We start from the raw sequence: 20,683 nt of genomic DNA, 5'->3' as shown, positions 1-20,683 counted from the left end.
TCCGTCATGTAAAAAAAAAAGAGACCAAGATAAATAATTTCAGATCTTTTTCCACCTTTAATGTGACCTATAAACTGTACAACTCAGTTGAACAACAAACTGAAATCTTTTAGGTGGAGGGAAGTAAAAATAAAAACTAAAATATGGTTACATAACTGTACACACCTTTAAACTAATACTTTGTTGAAGCGCCTTTTGATTTTGTTACAGCACTCAGTCTTTTTGGGTATGAGTCTATCAGCATGGTACAGCTTGACTTGGCAATATTTGCCCACTCTTCTTTGCAAAACACTCTAAATCTGTCAGATTGCAAGGGCATCTCTTGTGCACAGCCCTCTTCTGATCACCCCACAGATTTTTAATCGGATTCTGGTCTGGGCTCTGGCTGGGCCATTCCAAAATGTTGATCTTCTGATGAAGCCATTCCTTTGTTGATTTGGATGTATGCTTTGGGTCGTTGTCATGCTGAAAGATTAAGTTCATGTTCAGCTTTCTAGCAGGAGCCTAAAGGTTTTGTGCCAATATTGACTGGTATTTGAAATGGTTTCCAATTCCCTCTACCTTGACTAAGGCCCCTGTTCCAGCTGAAGAAAAACAGCCCCAAAGCATGATGCTGCCACCACCATGCTTCACTGTGGGTATGGAGTTCTTTTGGTGATGTGCAGTGTTGTTTTTGCGCCAAACATATTTTTTGGAATTGTGGCCAAAAAGTTCATCCTTGGTTTCATCAGACTAGAACACATTTTCCCACATGATTTTGGGAGACTTCAGATGTGTTTTTGCTAAATTTAGCCAGACTCCTAAGAAAAGGTTTCCGTCTTGCCACTCTACCCCATTGCCCAGACATATGAAGAATACGGGAGATTGTTGTCACATGTACCACACAGCCAGTACTTGCCAGATATGTTTAATGTTGCTGTAGGCTCTTGGCAGACTTCCTGACCAGTTTTCTTCTCGTCCTTTTATCAATTTTGGAGGGCCGTCCAGTTCTTGGTAATGTCACTGTTGTGTGCCATATTTTCTCCACTTGATAATGACTATCTTCACTGTGTTCCATGGTATATCTAATGCCTTGGAAAATCTTTTGTACCCTTCTCCTGACTGATACCTTTTAACAATGAGATCCCTCTGATTCTTTGGAAGCTCTTGGTGTACCATGGCTTTTGCTGTTGGATGCGACTAAGAAAATGTCAGGAAAGACCTACTCCTATTTAACATGAGTTTGAATGTGATTGCTTTATTCTGAACACAGCGACATCCCCAGTTATTAGAGGGCATGCACACTTATGAAACTACAATTTTATTTTTTACAGTCTTTTAGGTCATATTAAATGGAAAAAATTTTGAAATGATTTAGCTTTGTCTCGTTTTTTTTTTTTTTTGCATCCCAGAAACCTGACATTTAACAGGGGTGTGTAGACTTTATATCCATTGTATGCTTGTTCCAGGGTATAAATGGCAGCTCTCATATTTGTATGCTGACTAGTTTCTGAAGCATAGATATTATGGCTGAAACAACTAATCGATTAATTGACATCTAATCGATTATGAAAATAGTTTTCAACTATTTTCATAGTCCATGAGTTGGTCAGCTGATTAGTTGGTCTACAAACAGAATGCATTATTTGTTTACATATCAGGAAATACAATCAAGCACACATACAGCTCAGTACACCATCCATACATGTCAGAAGACGCAGTACAGCACACATACAGCTCAATACACCACCCATACATATCAGCAAGTGCATGAGAACTTGTGAATGTGTGAGGAGCAATGTCTCATGGGACATTTAGTCCTGGGCAGAAAGGGAGTTCAGAAGGCAGAAGTTTTTTTTTCTTTTTGTTTTTTTACCTTGCTATAGGGCAAGGGAGGGGAACCTTTTTTTCTGCCAAGGGCCGTTTGGGTATTTATAAAATTATTTGGGGGGGGGGGGCGTACAAAATTATCAACTTAAAAATGTGCCAGTTATATTTGGTCAAAGATTTAATTAACTCACCCCTAATGTGATGGCTGCAACTGCTTCTCTTTGGTGAGGTGTGTGATGTTAGCTGGTGTTGATGTTGCTACTCGCAACTGGTTTTCCAGGTTTGCGTTGGTCAGTCTGCAGCGCAGTCGACACTTTGTGGTGGTAAGTTTTGAAAAGAACTGCTGGCGGGTACTGCTGGTGGGTACAGCTGGTAATGCTGGTACTGCTGGCTGAGGCTGGTACTGCTGACTGGTACTGCTGACTCAGGTTTGTATTACTGTGGTTGCTGCTGATGCAGGCTGGTACTGTGCTGGAGGTACTGCTGGCTCAAGCTGCTACTAATGTGGTTACTGCAGACTCAGGCTGGTACTGTGCTGTTGGTACTGCTGGCTGGTACTGCTGTGGGTACTGCTGGCTCAGGCTGGTACTGTGTTGTGGGTACTGCTGGCTCTGGCTGGTACTGCTGGCTCAGGCTGGTACTACTGTGGGTACTGCTGGCTGGTATTGCTGTGGGTACTGCTGGCTGGTTCTGCTGTGGGTACTGCTGGTTCTGCTTTGGGTACTGCTGGCTCTGGCTGGTACTGCTGTGGGTACTGCTGGCTCTGGCTGGTACCGCTGTGGGTACTGCTGGCTCTGGCTGGTACCGCTGTGGGTACTGCTGGCTCTGGCTGGTACCGCTGTGGGTACTGCTGGCTCTGGCTGGTACTGCTGGCTCTGCCTGGTACTGCTGTGTGTGCTGCTGGTGGAAAATGCTGGCTAGAAGTGAAGCGGCACTGCGCTGGAGGAAGATGCGATTTTTCCTGTATTGGTCATAGGCGGAGTGCTTTGATATCACTCCGCCTGTGACTCACTCAGACTGTCAGAACGGAGCCGGAACTATACAGGAAGCATCGGCTCTGTTCTGACAGATCAGCTGAGAGACATAGACTCAGCTGCATGGGGGCCAGACCAGATGACTACGGCCCACGGGCTGTAGGTTCCCCACCCCTGCTATAGGGGAACCCTATACTATATTTTGCAGCTTGCTATTGGGGCACTCTGAAGGCAGGAGGAGCCATAAGCATTGGTGGGGGACGCCAGAAGCAGGGAAAAAAACATTACACAGAGCAGGTAAGTATATCATGTTTGTTGTTTTAAAATAAGAAAACAAAAAATCACTTTAAAGACTTTGTGCAGGGAGATACAAAAAAAGCATGCTGCTGCTACTAAACGTCTTAGGCCTGTTTCACACCTATGTGTTTTTAGGTTCTTTTTGCAGAAACACACTACAGTGCATTTAACATGGTTTCCTATGGGACACGGTCACATCTATGCTTTTTTTCAGCCGCTGCGTATTTGGAAAGGGTCAAGGACTTTTTTCAGCTCAAAAGTGTGTTTTTTTTTTTGGCATAATAGACTCCAATGGAGAAGCTGCAGTAAATCACATAGTGCATTTTTGCAGCATTTTGCGTTTAAGGTTATTCCAGTTAATCAAAACCATAATCAGCTAACAAATCTATTATAAAAATAATCGTTAGTTGCAGCCCTAATATCACATCTATGTGTTGTGTGCTATATGTCCATATCTAAGTAATTAACATAATTAAATAGAGCATTATGAGCCCCGGTTCACACTTATGCGAGTGCGGGAAGGCTGCGAATCCGCAGCCTGTTCCCGCATCGCACACGCACCCCCGGCAGTTCACACTGCCATATGCGATACGCTGGGGGTGTCAATGTAATCTTAACGACACCCCCAGTTTGATCGCATATCGCAGTGCGATCGTGCAGTTCGCACAGGATCGGATCGCACAAGTGTGAACCGCTGTGCGATCCGATCCTGATGCGGCTTCCAAAAAGGGTCCCTGTGCATGTTTGGTGCGGCTGCGGTGCGAATTTAGCCATACAAAGTGTATGGCTAAACTCGCACCGCACAGCCGATCGCATTTAATGTCGGAGCAGTGCGCTCCGACATTACATGCGAACCCCGCACATGCACAAGTGTGAACCGGGGCTTAATTAAAGTAGGTGCCGAAGCACAGCTGCATTAGATGGATTTAGAGTGGTTGAGGAAAGGTTTAGTATTGCACATTTGCCATATGGGCCATGGTAAGTTCATGGTTCATTGTCCTGTAAGACCCTTGAATTGGCAATGCATTTGTGGGTGGCTGGCTGCCTTATTTGTATATACTGATGCTTTTTTAATTAGAAACTTTTAGCTTCAATATTAAGGTTAATTTCCAGATAATGTAGTGAGGCCTTTTATTCACTAAAGGATATGTCCTCCCTCTCAGCCCATAGACCCGGATATTCAGAAATGGATCTGAACAGTTCAGCTGCATATATCACTTGTGACAGTGAATCTTGTAGGGTCACCATAATGGAGCCTGGAGGTTAGAAGCCACCCTCTGAGAGTTTCCTTTACAAATGAAGAGTGATCAGCTTACACTTTACTATGTAGAAGGGTAATTATAGCTTAGCACCTGTGCTATGTACCCTTTCCCCTCTGAGCTTAATTAAAAAACTCTTGCATGATTAGTAATTGTGATCTATTGTATTAGGATTTAGTGATAATTTAGAGATGGACCAAAAAGGAAAGCAGAAGGCAGAGGACTAGTCCCTAGTATTGTGTATAGGATTCATGCAAGTGATCTTTTTCCTATTACTGACTTGCATTTCTTTGTTCTACACTTTGCCTTTGTGTGGAGGCTTCCATCTACAGGCAGCAATTTCTTTTAGGTTGGCGCTGTCCAGCTGATGACTTGTGGGGGAAGCTTGCACTATAAGATATAAAGCCTACAAGTGATTGTAAAGTTGCATTTTTTTTTTTAAATAACAAACATGTTATACTTGCCTCCTCTGTGCAGTTGGTTTTGAACAGAGCAGCCCGGATCCTCCTCTTCTCGGGTCCCTTGTTCTTGCTCCTTCCTCCTATTGAGAGCCCCCACAGCAAGCAGCTTGCTATGGGAGCACTTGAGCCGAGCTGCAGCTCCGTTTGTCCATTCAGACACGGAGCTGATGTTTGGCCCCGCCTCCTTTCTCTCCTAAATGGCTCACTGACTGATAGCCGCTGGAGCCAATGGTGCCGTAGCTGTATCTCAGCCAATCAGGAGGGAGAGTCCCAGGATGGCCGAAGGACTCGTGGACATCGCTGGACAGAGAGGGTGGCACAGGTAAGTATTAGGAGGGCTGGGGATGGCTGCTACACACAAGGCGTTTTATCTTAATGCATTACGATAAAAAACCTTCCTGACTTTACAACTCCTTTCAGGCTCAAAGCACTAGTATTTTTTTCAGAAATCACTAAAGGGCATGTCAAGGCAAAAAATGTGATGTACAGTAATGTGCAAAAGTTTTGGGCAGGTATGAAGAAATTCTGTATAGCTGCCTGTAAGAATGCTTTTAAAAATATATATTTGAATTGTTTATTTTTATCAGTTTACAAAATGCAAAGTGAATTAGAAGAAAAATCTAAATCAAATCAATATTTGTTGTGACTATTCTTTGTCTCCAAAACAGCATCAGTTCTTCTAGGTACACTGGCACACAGTTTTTGAAGGAACTTGGCAGGTAAGTTGTTTGAGACTTTTTGGATAACTAACCGCAGATCTTCTGTGGATGTAGGCTGCCTCAAATCTTTCTGTCTCCATGTAATCCCAGACAGACTCGATGATATCAGGGCTTTGTGGGGCCAAACCATCGCTTCCAGGACTTCTCATTCTTCAGAAAACTGAAAATGGTTATTAATGACATTGGCTGTATATTTGAAATAGTTGTCCTGCTGCAGAATACATTTGGGCCTAGCATTGAGGACACCTTTGTTCTGTTGAGGAAAGGAAACCTAATGCAGAGGATGCGACACCTCATGCTTACATCTCTTTGACATCAGATGATGTTCGGCATTGCCATCAGCACAGAAATGGCTGGAACCAGTGGGACCCAAGTACACCCATCTATTGTCCAGAGAAGTCTGGCCAGAGGTGGTCTTCATAGATGAACTGCAGACCAAAAAGCCATATCTCTGATGTGGAAACATGGCTTAGTGATTCAACTATGTACAAAAACAAAGGGTGGAGCAGAAAAATGGCAGCAGGTGTTCTGGACTGAGAGTCAAAATTTATTTTAATTGTCTGTAGCAGTAGGCAGTTTGCTGAAGGGCTGGAGAGAGGTACAATGAGTGTGTGCATGCAACAGTATAGCAGGGTGGAGGTTCCTTGCAAGTTTTGGACTGCACTTCTGTAAATGGATTTGGAAATTTGGTCAAGATCAGTGGTATCCCAAATGCTGAGAAATGCAGGCAGATCTTTATCCATCATTCCATACCATCAGGGAGGCTTGTGATTAGCCCCTAACTTATTCTGAAGCAGTACAACAACCCCAAACGTTCAGCCAATGCTATTAACTATCTTCAGCGTAAAGTAGAACGAGTCCTTAAAGTGATTGATTGGCCCTGATCTCAACATCAAGTCTGTCTGGGATTACATGAAGAGACTGAGAGATGAGGCAGCCTACATCCACAGAAGATCAGTGGTTAGCTCTCCAAGATGTTTGTAACAACCTACCTGCTGAATTCCTTCAAAAACTTGCGTAATGTGTACCTAGAAGAATTGATGCTGTTTTAAAGGCAAATATTCATATGATTTTGTATTTCTCTTCTGTTCATTTACTTTTCTATTTTATTTGATAAAAAAACTATTTTTACTTCTATTTCTGAAAGCATTCTTAGACCAGTTCCTCCACCCCCCAGGAAAAAAAATAAGTCAGCAGCTACAAATACTGTAGCTGCTGAGTTTTAAATAATAGAACTTGCCTGTCCAGAGTTCCCACGATGTCGGCACCCGATGTCAGCTCTTGGGTGCTGCTGCCGCCTTTCAGGGTAAGGGAACACAGCATTGAAGCCTTTCGACTGCACAGCTGGTTCACTACTGCACATGCTCTATGCACGCTGCGCTTTTTCAATTGGCGCGGTGGAGGAGGGGGGCCGAACTTCCGAGGGACAGTGTCGTGGTGCTGTCTCCGGCATTGGGGAAGGGTACTTATCAAAAACAGGTACCCGTTCTTCCCCCCCCCCCCCTCAAAGGTGCCAAATGGTGCATCGGAGGGGGGGGGGGGTGGTGGCATATAAGCGGAAGTTCCACTTTTGGGTGGTACTCTGCTTTAATTTACAGCATTTTTTCACACCTGTGTAAAACGTTTACACAGTGCTGTTCGTCTCTGCAATGCATGCACATTTGCACATGTTTTATCTTCTTAAAGACCCTGCAAGTACAGAAAAACATTGATTTTACAGAAATGTCTAAAGTAGATGTTTGGGCTGTACAGCAAAACTCATTTTAAACACTGCCTCCCTGTGGCTCCCCATTGGGTTGCATACATTTTAGAATAAATCGCAATTTGAAACTTTTTCCCTTTTTCCTCTTCTATACGATCATATGATTGCACCGCTCCATTCCATCTCCTCCTGTGATATGCAGCTGGTAGGAGGGAAATCTCTCTACCTCACTTCGACCATGCCTAGAGTAGTGGACACTGTTGGGTGATGGCACTGTTCTATGGAATTTAGACCTATTGTCAGCTCTGCATATAACACTAGAGAATGAGCTTTGCATGGAAAAAAAAAGCCATTTAAATAACAATTTATGTTCAAAATGTATGCAGCACACTAGGGAGCAGTGGGAAGGCAGCATTTATAAGGTGTGGTATTGTATATCCCAAATTTCTACTTTACCTCTTAAAGACCAGGCATATTCTGGCACTTTTTGTTTACATGTACAAATCTGTTATATTTTTTTTGGTTTGCTAAAAAATTTATTAGGATCCCCAAATATATATGTGTGTGTATATATATATATATATATATATATATATATATATATATATATATATATATATATATTACTTATTCGTAGGCGATGCTTTAAGAGCCCTTACAGATTACCGCTTCAGATGTACAAAGAAGGTCTAGTGCTAGACTTACTGCCCATGATCTGACGTTTGTGGTGATACCTCACATGTGTGGGACAATCGCGGTTTGTGTGCTTTTGGGACTGATGCACACGTTTACCTTTGTGCACTGGCACGAGAGCATGGGGGCACTGTACATTATTTTTTTTAAATAATTAGAATGTGTGTGTGTGTAAAATATATATATATATATATATATATATATATATATATATATATATATATATACACATCCCTGTGACAGCCATAGGCATGTGAGGTACACTTTATGGAGTGCCAGGAAGAAGCGCTAGGTCAGAGCTGGGAAGCAGAAAGTGCAGGGACTGGAGGAGGACCATAGAAGGGCTGAATGCAGAGACCAGGGGAGGAGGAAACAAGGGGGTCCTGCAGCTGCATGGAGAAGTGCAGGATCTTGTGCAGAGGTGTGGAAATTAAAAAAAAAAAAAAAAAAACTACTTGTCCAAGTTACTAAATTAGGGTCCCAATCTACTTGTTCTTGTGACAATCTACTTGTCCTGATAAAAATATTAAGGGTAATGTTTTTTTTTTATTAGGCAGATGTGCTTTTAAATATATAAAAAAAGCATTGTACAGTGCTAAATAAGAAAAAATATTTCAACTGTCCGATTTCCTTTAAAATAACTTGCAAACTTTTTTTATTTTTGCTCCTTCTGTTAGTCTTTTTAGGAATAGGAAAAAAAACCTAAACCACCCATAAATCATGGAGAAGGAGAACATTGGGTTGGGGATGTTTAAGGTGCCAATAAACAAAGATTTTTTTAAAATTATACAAAATTTTATTGTTCTACTTAAAATAACACATATGTGAAAGACGTATAATACACACATGATATTAAAATCAATTTATGAGCTGCATATACACTCAATTCAGAAGCAAAATGTATCTGTATTGGTATCCTGGAGTAGCAATCCCAACATATTTCACCAAAACGGTTTCCTCAGGGGATCATTTCTGAGCTACTTCTACAATAAGAGACACATATATAAGTAACAATATAATTTAACATTCTACCTCCTATGTCTTTAATTGTGCTATACATATATGCAATCTACAAATATACAAAAAAGGAAAATACAAAAATCCCCCCCCAAAAAAGGGAGAAAAAAATTCAAAACCTAAAGAAAAATATAATAAAGAACAAACTAGGTCAGGTAGGATTCCCTTTCAATATAGTACCATACATTAAGTTGGTTATAAAACGGATTAAGGGGCGCACACATAGGGTTAATAGGTCAACTGCAGGAGGAGTATTAAATTAATATGGATTGGCACAAAGAACCTTGTATATACAGACGTACACATTCACATTAATGTGCATTAACACACACATACATACAAACGTAGAGGAAACAATTTTTAGGGGAGTTCAAAGATATCCCATGGGTGAGCTTTAAAGAGAATTCCAGGACTGGAATGGATAAGTTAAATCTGTTTACCTCAGTACACCATATATAATTACAACATAATGAGCTGCAGGAGGGATGTCAGTGTATGGCGGCGCCCTCTTCGACACTGGAACTACTGGCTACTAGCTAACCTATTTGTGGCGTCCCGGTGAAGAAAGTCAGGACGCCCCGCGGACACTCCAAGTAATGACACACATACCAGGGAATGGAAGGAGAGGAAAAGATAACCGGGCCAGATGGGGAAACCAGAAAGAAACCAGAATGAATACTAATCAGAAGAAACAGACCAAAATAAAATCGGACAAAAATAAATGAAAATAAAATATGGGAAGAAAGTAATAAAAAGTGGGGCAAAAATAAAGAAAAAAATATTAATAGAATAATAAATGAAATCAAGGGGGGAAAAAGGGGGGGGAATATATATATATATATATATATATATATATATATATATATATATATATATATATATATATATATATATATATATATATATATAGGGAAAAAATAAATAAAATAAGACAAATTAAAAAAAAAAAATAGAAAAATATTATAAAGAAAAAAGGGGAAGTGGGAGGAAAGGAAAACTAGAAAGTAAGAATGAGTAGTAATTTAGGCGCAAGTAGATGGACCTTCCTATTAATGGGACCTTCCATCAAAAGGCACGTGGGCGTCCGTACAGTTGCCCAATCACAAAAAACCCCAAAGTGAAGATCCGCAAAAGGGGGGAAAAGAAACAGGGAAATATTCAAAAATAATCAAAAAATGGCAAATATTAAGAGGTGCATCCGAGCTGAAACAAGAGTTTGAATTTATTACAAATTTACATACAATAGTTTCACTGCTGAATAGGGTTGTGGGGTGTTCCTAGGATGGAATACAAAATACACATGTCTCTTTGTACTATAGCCCCATGTATCTATTAGCATTACAAATAGGGTTTGAAAGTTTGAGGCCTGGAGATTTCGTACTTCCAAGGGAAAAAAATCCACTTGGATTCACGTTGGAGGAGGAGACAATCAACTTCTTCTACTCTTTCATGAATGAGTATGTGCTCTAATACAAAGAAGCGAATGTATGATAAATCATAATTATGGTAAAGGCCAATATGGTGGCTGATTGGGGTTTCCATTCCCTTCTTCGCAATTAGATTTACATGATCTTTGATGCATTGAAAGAAGGGCCTCTTTGTCTTGCCGACGTAAAAGGCCCCGCATTTACATAGCATTAAATAGACCACTCCTATGGTTAGACAGTTGGCATAAAAATGAGGACAGTATTGCCTTTGGGTCCTTTTTCCAGACGCAATCTCCTATTTTCTTTTTTAGGAATATTTATACTGCTAATAAAATTGTGTAAAAAAAAAATAAAGAAGAAAATTGGAGGCTATTTTTGCATTGTAGTCAATAGGAGGCAGTTAAGAGAGAGCAAGCCAGCAAAATCCCACCTGTACTGAAATCCTACAGAAACCAAAATATTTGCAGTTGCAGCAGACAAATGTGTGAATCCAGGCTAAAGGGGCTGCGTGTAAAAATAAAAACACCTAGCCAGCGCCCGGAACTGCATGTGACAATTGCACATCCCTGTGGTGGAGGCGTTCTGTTGTCCTCTACTGCTCACGAAACAAGGTGGGTACCACAAGTACAGGAGAGGCGTGAAGGCCACATGAAATGGCCTGGTGGGCCTGATTTCGTCCACAGGCCTTGCGTTTGACATGTGCTTTAGAGGAATTTAACCTTTAGGAACTGAGATTCCTACTGCAGAGGTGCCTAAAATCTTGCATATCTTAGAGCAGTCTTCTGAGAAAATCAGTGCACCAATCACACATTGAGGAAAATTTCAAGGGGCTTTCTGTAAACCAGTGGTGTACAGAACTCCTCCAAGTTCCCATATTGCAGGGAATTTTACAGAAAATTATGGCAGCTGCAGATTGGAAAGGTAGTTTTAAAACCATTAAATTATTACATGGCTTCTGTACCAATTGCTTATGCTTTATTTTTTTATGTACCATACTTAATGTTTTCCCACAAAAGTGGAGTTACCCTTTAAACCTGTTTTTCCTGTATGTAAAGATATGTATGACTATGCTAGGACCATTATGTTGAACACCAATTTAGTGTTATATAAAGAATTAAAATATTTTATGTGACCTCCGCTTCAGATCCCTGTAGAGTTGATCAGTTGTGTATCTGTAGCACTTACTATTGTGTGTCATTTTGAGTAGTCAATAAGTTTTATTTTCAGACTGCAGTTTATCCTATATCTGACAAATAATGAGGTTTCAGTCAGTTGTAACACTTCCTCTTCACAGGCAGCTGAAGGACGACAAGATGAAATACAGCAAAAAGGGCTCGCAGAGAAGAAAGAATTACAACTAAAGATTGATGAAATGGAGGAGAAGGAGCAGGAACTCCAAGCAAAAATTGAGGCCTTACAGGCGGACAATGACTTCACCAACGAGCGTCTCACTGCGTTACAAGGTGAGCTCCCAGACTGAGCTTTTTGCTTTTAGATTTTTTTTTTTTGGTTTGGCTTTTTTTTTTATTTTTGGAATTCTGCTTGCAGTACGCTTAGAACAGCTTCAGGAGAAAACACATAAGGATCACAACAGTTTGGGTAAGTGCTATGTGTAGATAGGAACAAAGTTGTTGGTGCTACATTGGGACCTTTTAAAATACCTCAGTTTATAATTTAGGGGTTAAAATGTTTTTATGGTCAGCAAGTCAACTCATTACAGTTTATGCATTAAAGACAATTCAATTAAGTAGTAAATAGACAGAGGGATAGCATCGGGTCAACTATCATGGCTATCTCGAGAGCCGTCAATACAATCCTAAGCTAGAATCGAGGACGATGCGGCACAGGCCCTGAAGGTTGACAGTTAAAATCGAGACGACAAAAACCAACATTTTTTATATAATCAGTGAGCGGTTCTGGGGAGAGGAGTAAGACGTACAGCGTGGGTAGGAGGTAAGAGAGGAATGGAAAGGAGAGTAGGAGGAAAGGGGGGAGAGGGGGATATTGAAGAATGCGTCATTCCAGGAATAGGGAATGATCTATGGTGAATGGACCCAGGAGAAGCCATGTGTAGGCCCCCTGTTATCTGGGTCAATGTTGGGTAGGAAGAGCATTTGTTCGTAGGGGAGAGAGTATATCTTTAAGCGAGTCCAAAGAAAAGGAGCGGATCCAAACGAGCCATGAGGCCATGCATTTAGCAAGTGTTATCTTGAGCTAGCATCTCCTCAATCTCCTCCATACGCATAATGTCGTTCATGATGGAGACAACTTTTGGGCAGGCCCAGAGCCAGGCAGCATTGAGAGGAGAGCAATTGCTGTGGTGGGTGTTAGTGTCATCACAGATTTTATTATAGACGTTGAATACCAGAGTCCAGAAGGGTCGAATCCTCTCACATTCCCACCAGATGTGTAGATAGGATCCAGTCGCCCGGTTGCAATGCCAGCACGTGTCTAGGGTGGATGGAAAGATTTTGTGCAATGTTGATGGGTCCCTGTATCACCGTGATATTATTTTGAAGTTCTTCTCCTGGGAGTAGCATGATATGGAGGACTTATATGTGAAAATGAGGCCAGCCATTCTGTCCAGGTAAATTCCCTACCCAGATCCTTAGACCATATCTTGGTGTATGTGGGTAAATCCGTTTGAATGAGTGCCTGCATTAGGCAATATAGGGAAGATAGGAGATGTCTGGGTTTTTCACGGAGGGAGCACAGCCTTTCAAACTCTGTGTATGGTCGGTGTATGTTGGACGAGAGCAATAGGTGCTTGGAGCAGGGTGATAGGTGGAGGGAGGTAAGCCAGTCTGACACTCCTTTAGGGGCAACAGGGGTACCCAGTCGAGGGTGCACGAAGCTATGTGCAACTGGCCAAGAGTCGCAGGTGAATGTGCCCACCGAGGGGGCATCATTACCGGGGGAGGGGGGGGGGTCTGGGTTGTCAAATAATGGTGTAAGTGAAGCGTCAGATGAAAGCGTAGATAGAGCATTGCCCCCTTTTTACCATAATCTGAGTGCAGACGGGGGAGTTCTCGGTTGTATCCCCACAAGAGGGCTCGAAGGTCAACTGGTGATCTTGTTCGACCATGACTGAGGCCTTTGTGAATGGACAGGGAAACCATTCGATAATACGTGCCATAATTGTGGCTTTATGGTAGAGCTTGAAGTCTTGGGCGCCCGCCCCTCCCTGGAGCTTTGGGATGGTAAGTAATTTATATTTGACCCTCGAAAGGCCCCAGTCCCAGATAAAGCGGATAGAAAGGTACTGTAGAGAGGTAAAGAATGTTTTGGGGACTGTGATGGGAATTGTTTGGAAGAGCTAGAGTAATTTCGGTAGGGTATCCATTTTTAAGGTGTTAATACGTCCCAACAAAGGCAGTGAGGAGTTTCCCTATGACTCCAAGTCCTTCCTAATCCGGGATAAAAGGGGGGTATAATTGATAGTGTATAAATTGGATAGGTTAGTAGGGATTGTAATCCCCAGATACGAGATGCCCTTAGATTGCCATTGGAAAGAAAAGTTGGTATGGAATATGGACATTGTGGTTTCTGGCAGGGACACATTAAGGGCTTCTGTCTTGGAGATGTTAACTTTGAATTCAGTTACTGAAAGACCCAAATCTTTTAAATTCTTGGAATAGGGAGGGGAGTGAGGTGTGTGGTTGTAAATAAACCAGGAGGGCATCTGCATATAAGGAGATTTTATGGTTATAAGATGGGGTGGGGATACCCTGAATAGATTTATTCTGGCGAATTGCACACGCCAAGTGTTCTAGTACAATAACCAATAGTAGGGGGGGAGAGGGGACACCCTTGGCGAGTGCCATTAGAGATGCAAAACTGGTCAGATGAGGTGCCATTCACAAGGACAGAGGCGGTAGGGTGAGAATAGAGGAACATCTCCTTTGTGATGAAAGTGGCTCCTAAACCCAATTGCTTCAGAGAGAGGTGGAGAAATTGGCAATTGACTCTCGAATGCCTTTTCAGCGTCGAATGACAGGAGGCATGCATTCAGGCCATGGCGTTTTATGTAGAAGCAAGATGTATTGTTTTGGTCGTATTGTCCCTTGCTTTACAACCTGGGACGAAACCAACTTGGTACTTATGTATGACCCCAGGTAGAAGTGGGGAAAGGCGGTTGGCCAGTATCTTTGCAAAGAGTTTGATATCAATGTTCAACAGGGATATTGGGCGATAACTGCTGCGTTGTGAGGGGTTTTTGCCAGGTTTTGGGAGAATGGATATGTAAGCTGATAACAGGCCTTTAGAAGGGGAAAGGATGTCATCGATTGAGTTAAAGGCTCTGGTAATTATTGGGGTTAGGAGGGGGTGCACAGATCTTGTAAAATCTGGGGGTAATCCCATCGGGGCCAGGGCATATTCCTATCTTTAATCCCTGATGGCGCCCAAGAATTCAGACTCGGAGAGTTGTTTATCTAAGTCCAAAGCATCTGTTGAGTCAATCGTAGGGAGCGCAGTTTCAGAGATATAGGCCTACAAGCCGTGAAGCGAGTGTGTTTATGGGTACAGTGGGTGGTAAGTTGTGAATAATATTGTTGGAAAGAGGAGATGCCGCCTGTATTATTGTTTGCCATGTGTGGGGTCTGTGATGAACGGAATGGGGTGGCAAGGAGGTCTGGGTTGTAGGGTCCTTGCTAGAAGTTGGCCGAGAATACTGCTTTGCTTGCTTTGTCGCGGGCAATCAAGGGGTGAGAGTCCAGTAGCCAAGTCTCGACAGGCGTTGGACAGGGTGACATACATAGAGGGTTCTGGGTCTATTTTGTGAGGGCTATGGTGGCGAGTAAGCGGCGGATTTCATCTGTTCTGATCTTTTTCATTCGGGAGCCCTGCTAAATATGTGCACTTCTAACGACACATTTTAGGGGCCCCCATTGTATGAGGGGGGCAGTGGTATCCGTGGCGTGGTCCGAGATAAAATGTTGGATGGTTTTAGTGACCTCTGCCAAGCAGACAGAATCCTTGAGGAGGTTATCGTTAAGACGCCTGGACGTACCCTTACCGGCGGCCGGGGGTTGTGCGATCTTCAGGTGGACTGGGGCATGGTCAGACCAAAGAAGGTGGCCTATGAAGGTTTGTAGGGAAGCATCTAGCAGGGATTGGGAGACAAGGAAGTAATCCAGCCACCATATGTATTGTGGGCCACTGAGTAGTGGCTGTAGTACTTTCCGTGGGGTGCTGAATGTGCCAGACATCAACGAGGTGATTAGTGTCGGAGTGATTTTAATGCTTGTAAGTGAGGCGGTGGAAACAGATGACTTACCTGAAGAGGTGTTAACCGAAGGGGACAAGGGCGATTATTGAAGTCACCACCTACAATGTAGCATGGGCCTACAATTGATGAGAGTCTGGTGAGAATGGTAGAGATGAACCGAGCCTGTTCTTAGGGGAGTAGATATTGGCCACTAAAGATAAAAACATTAGATTTCAATTTAAGGAAGACGTATCATCCCTCCTTGTCTACAAGGGTATCCAGAACCTCGGGGTTAAAGGATTTGTGAAAAGAAATTGATACACCTTTGGACTTGGACTGAGGTTTGGAGCTATGGAACCAAGTGGTGTAGTATCGATTGCGTATAGGTGGTATGGAACCCGTGCAAAAATCCATCTCCTGAAGGAGAATGTCAGATTGCATCTTGTGGAGGTGGTATAGGATCTGGCTCCGCTTCTCTGGTGTGTTGAACCTTCTGCAGTTATAAGAGGACATACTCAACGGGCTTGGAACTGTTATGTCACCAGCCATAATGCAGGAGGTGGGTGGAGAGGAACAAATGAGGTCATGGGTTACATCTGGTTCCATATACCCTGGTTGAAAAGAGAGGGGGGGGAGAGTGGGGAAGCAAAGAGGGAGGTGGGGGTTGAAGTAGAGGGAGAGAGGGGGGGGGAAGGATGTACCATCTGGATTCCCTGTCTCCAGGTCCCAACCGGGGCCCAATAGGAGGCATGACACGTAGGAGGGAACTAATGGAGACCGAAACAAAAAATGTATTGATTCACATAGATTTAAGTACTCAACGTGGCCACTAGGTGGCTCCATAACAGCAACAGTAATAACAGCATACAAAGCTAGATGTAGGGAAATGTGGCTAAACAAAAAACAGTGCATTGTCCAGCACTGAGCAGCCGGTGGGGGGGGGGGGGGGGGGTACGCGGAAGACACACGGGGCACTGGCTCCCGAGTCCCCCAGCCCACAGAGTGAAAAAAAAACAAAAGAAAAACTCCCCCCTGATGGGGTTAGGTACTTGATAATATCAGCGGTAGAGGATGTTAATACTGGAGAGTGTATGAGCAGGGGCTCACAATGGGGCATATCCGTGGACCTAAGTACATAGGCCATTATAGTTTCCGCGGGTGGTAGGAGAATGTCCCTGGAATGCCTTGGTGGGTACAAGATGGGGGGTTTTGAGTAACAGTCATGTCATTCAAACTTCCTGGGTGTGGGGATCCCAACTTCAATTCAAGACAGGACAGAATCCTGTGGGTAGGTAATCCGTTGGATGGTTCCCAGGCCTGTGTCAGTCATTCGGTGCCTTATGAGGAGGGTGATCTGCTTCTGCGTTTGTGGCCCTGTTATGTCACAGAGGGGTAAAGGGCAAGCCTGGGGTGGTAGAGGTGAGGGGCCAATCAGGTATAGCAACTTGCGGGAGCTCCAGGGTGCTGAGGAAGGCTGGCAGGTCTCCAAGGTTGATGAAAATTGCCGTTGTTGGAGCATGACAGTGTGGGAGTTGAGGATTTCTTCGTGGGACTGAACCACACTGCGCAAGTCTTCCGTAGCGTTTTCAATATCCTCAAATCTGACCTCAATATCTTGTTTCAGTTCAGATATCTCCTGATTGTATGTTTTTTTTCTATCCTTTTAACATAATGCTCAAAGTCTGTTTTAGTGGGGAGGGTTTTCATATAGATGTGCTGGGATTCTATGTCACATCCATCAGCAGAGCCCAGGGATGTGTGGGGAATAACTCCTAGACCAGGGATCTTCAAACTACGGCCCTCAAGCTGTTGAACTACAAGGCCCATGAGGCATTGCCAAACTCTGACATTCACAGACATGGCTAGGCGTGATGGGAATTGTAGTTCCTGAACAACTGGAGGGCCAAAGTTTGAAGACCCCTGTCCTAGGAGCGTCTAAGGGAGTAACCCAGGACCTCAAGGGAGTCATGTCCATCCTGTTAGCTCACCTGTGGCTCCAGTGCAGAGTGAGAGCGGGCTGGTGAAGGAGGTGTCAGCGCCATCTTGGATTCAGGCCGCCTCTGTGCTGCAGCCAACGATCCTTGAAAAACCTCCTGGGATTCCCTCCTGAGTGGCCTCCGCTGGAACCCCTGTGCTCCTTGAGCTGGCCTTTCCCCATAGAGGCCAGTGGAAGCTGGATCCCCCACTGTAATCAGCCCTGTGAGGCCGTGAGGATCGGGAGCTGAGGTGATGTGCGACTCACCGCTCCATGCGCCAAGCCATGCCCCCACCCGTTTATAATTTAATATTTGTTTTAAACTATCAGATGCTTGTTACCATTTAAAAAAATTGCTTTCAAAAAATGTAAAAGCACATCTTGATAGTGGGATCTTCTCAATTCCCCTTCTGTGTGCAGCTTGAAGCCCAACTCTGTACCCCTTTTTTAATTTTTAAGAAAATTAAATTGATAAAAAATAAAAAGATGCTTTAATTAAAATACTCAACACTTCTCTTGCACTATCTTAATGCATTCTATGCATTCAGTGTGCAGCAGTCCCCCCCCCCCCCCAATACCTTAGGCCCGTCTTGATCCAGCGATGTTGCACGAGTCTCTCGGCTGTCCGGGACTCTCCCTCCTGATTGGCTGAGACACAGTGAGCCAGTGAGGAGATAGAGGGGGCTGGGCCGCTGTGGCGGCTGCTTGCTGTGGGGGCATTGAGCAGGGAGGAGGGGCCAGCGAGGGACCCGAGAAGAGGAGGGTCTGGGCTGCTCTGTGCAAAACCACTGCACAGAGCAGGTAAGTGTAACATGTTTGTTATTTTTAAACTAAAAAAATACAATACTTTAATATCACTTTAAGGAAATAGTTTAGTTAGACCAGCTTGGTCCCAACAAACTTTTTAAACTCATAGTAAACCTAAAGTTAGGCTTTAAAAGAAATCTGTGCCAAGAAAATAAAGGCCTACATTTCTGAAAAGGCTAGTTCTCTAACCATCAGTGACTTCAACACTTTGAGCCTCTAGCCGGAAACAAATTGGTAGATCTTTTAGTGTATCTTTACTCACCTAGGTATGATTTTTAATGCATGCCCTGATCAGCCATAGCCATATGACCACCCACCTAAAAGTGAATAAGTCCCACTTTTGCCACCAAAACGGCCCTGACCTTTTGAGTCACGGACTCCACTAGACCTCTGAAGGCGTTCTGTGATATCTGTCACCAAGCTGTCAGTAACAGATCACTGCCTCCACCAGGAGGTCATCTTCCCATAGTCCATCCTGGTTGTATCTCTTCCCCAGGTAAGCAACATACACGTACCTGGCCATCAACATGATGTAAAAGAAAATCTGGTTCATCAGATCAGACCACCTTGCTCCATGGTCCAGTTCTGATGCCCACATGTCTATAAGTCCATTGTAGGCATTTTTGGCTGGCATCACGGGTCAGCATAGGCACCCTGACCGGTCTGTGGCTATACAGCCCCGTATGCAACAAACTGCGTGTTCTGACACCTTTCTTTTCTTTCGGAACCAGCATTAACATTTTCAGCAATTTGAGCTACAGTAGCTCTTCTTTTTGATCGTAATACACAGGCCAGCCTTTGCTCCCCACCTGCATCAATGAGCCTTGGTCACCGATGACCCTGCTGGCGGTTCACTGGTTTTCTTTCCTTGGACCAATTTTGGTAGGTCCTGAACACTTGCAGACTGGGAACATCCCACAAGAATTGCTCTAACCCAGTTATCCAGCCATTACAAAAGGTTTGGGACCCATTGTGATTACAACCTATTGTGGTGTCTCTTTATAAGTAAGACCCATACTTTTGAAAACATTTAAATGTCTGACCATTTCACTGAAAAGTAAATCAAACAATATAAAGTACGCCTAGCTCATCGGGTACTGGTGTTCATTTGTTTTCATAGAAAAATGTAACTATCAGGTTACTAGGTGTTGCTGTACATTCAACTCAAATCTCTTAAATCTTTGTAGCAACATACATTAAAAAAATCGAAAGCATGTATACACTCATCTACTTGAATAACGACGTTGGGTTAAGTGAGGACATTTGTTTCCTAAAAACATCTGGAAAATTGCAACTGGGTTTTTTTTTTTCCATGTTTACACATTGATGTGAAGATTAATGAGTTTGTGATGTCATTTTGCGGCCTTATTTTTTTTGCAGCTGTCCTGTAACAGGAGGTTAAAGGCTGTGCTCATTGTATACTTAAAGTTCTCTTTTTTACAGACCTGCTGGGACAGATTTATGAAACATAGGAAAATTATATGGTGGCAGATACCTTGTTTCATTTTCTCAGCAATGGTGAAAAAATAAACCTGGAATCGACTTACTGCGGGCAGCGTCTTTACTTTTCATTGTTCAAGTTCTCATCAATCCCTTTTGCAGTGTTCGCACATTCACTGCAAGTGTTAAACTTGGAAGTGTCTGGGCTCCCCCCATTGTATGGGGGGGGGGGGGGGAGTGTGGTTTGTTGCTTCAGGGCCTATTCAATATCACTATTGACATTTCACTTTTTTTCCAATTGAGAACGATTCCTAAAAACTGTTCTTGGGCAATTTCTGACCTTATTTCATAAATTATAACAAAAGGTAAAAAAGTCCAAATCTGTTTTGCAGGAAGCTTTTGCCATTACTTTGCATTGAATATTTGACAGATAACTGTGCTTTCACTATGACCTGTACGCTATTGCCTCTAAAAAATGCTCTGAAATAGACTATATGGTGGAAAGTTTGACACCTCTCTGAATGTTTGAGTTCAGGTGTTTCCAATGAAGGATACTGTTGGGCTCCTTTCACACACTCCGTCTGTTGGACGAAGTCAGTTTTTCTCAGCGGGGGATCGAGCCGCCGATCCCCCGCTGAGCAGCAGGAGGACAGCTGTGTCTCCGTGCTGTGTGCGTAGACACAGCTGACAGTTCCCCATGCATCTCTATGGGGGAAATCGGATGTCAACGGACCGTCGGTCCGTTCTCACCCGATCCCATCCGATCCGCTGGACGGATGGAAATAGGGTTTCCATCCGTCCAGATTTGACGGATCTGGTCGGATGTCAGCGGGACATGTCTCCGCTGACATCCGATGCCCCATAGAAATGCATGGGGGGACCGTTCAGATCCAC

The 20,683-nt window shown here is 43.4% G+C and overlaps 1 protein-coding gene across 7 annotated transcripts in view; it reads left to right on the top strand.

Annotated features, from left to right (window-relative positions):
* SLMAP (sarcolemma associated protein) overlaps positions 1–20,683 on the top strand; it is a 301,840-nt gene that overhangs the window by 196,704 nt on the left and 84,453 nt on the right. For 5 of the 7 annotated variants that reach the window (XM_082265559.1, XM_082265556.1, XM_082265557.1 and 2 more), the window contains 2 exons: positions 11,653–11,821; positions 11,907–11,957. In XM_082265559.1, the coding sequence (XP_082121685.1) occupies positions 11,653–11,821; positions 11,907–11,957 (220 nt within the window). The remainder of the gene's footprint in view (positions 1–11,652; positions 11,822–11,906; positions 11,958–20,683) is intronic. The other 2 variants (XM_082265558.1, XM_082265562.1) reach the window with 1 other exon arrangement.

This window comes from Pelophylax lessonae, assembly GCF_965119305.1.
Source record: "Pelophylax lessonae genome assembly, chromosome: 8".
NCBI lineage: Eukaryota > Metazoa > Chordata > Amphibia > Anura > Ranidae > Pelophylax > Pelophylax lessonae.
This window is presented reverse-complemented; position numbering and strand designations above follow the sequence as displayed.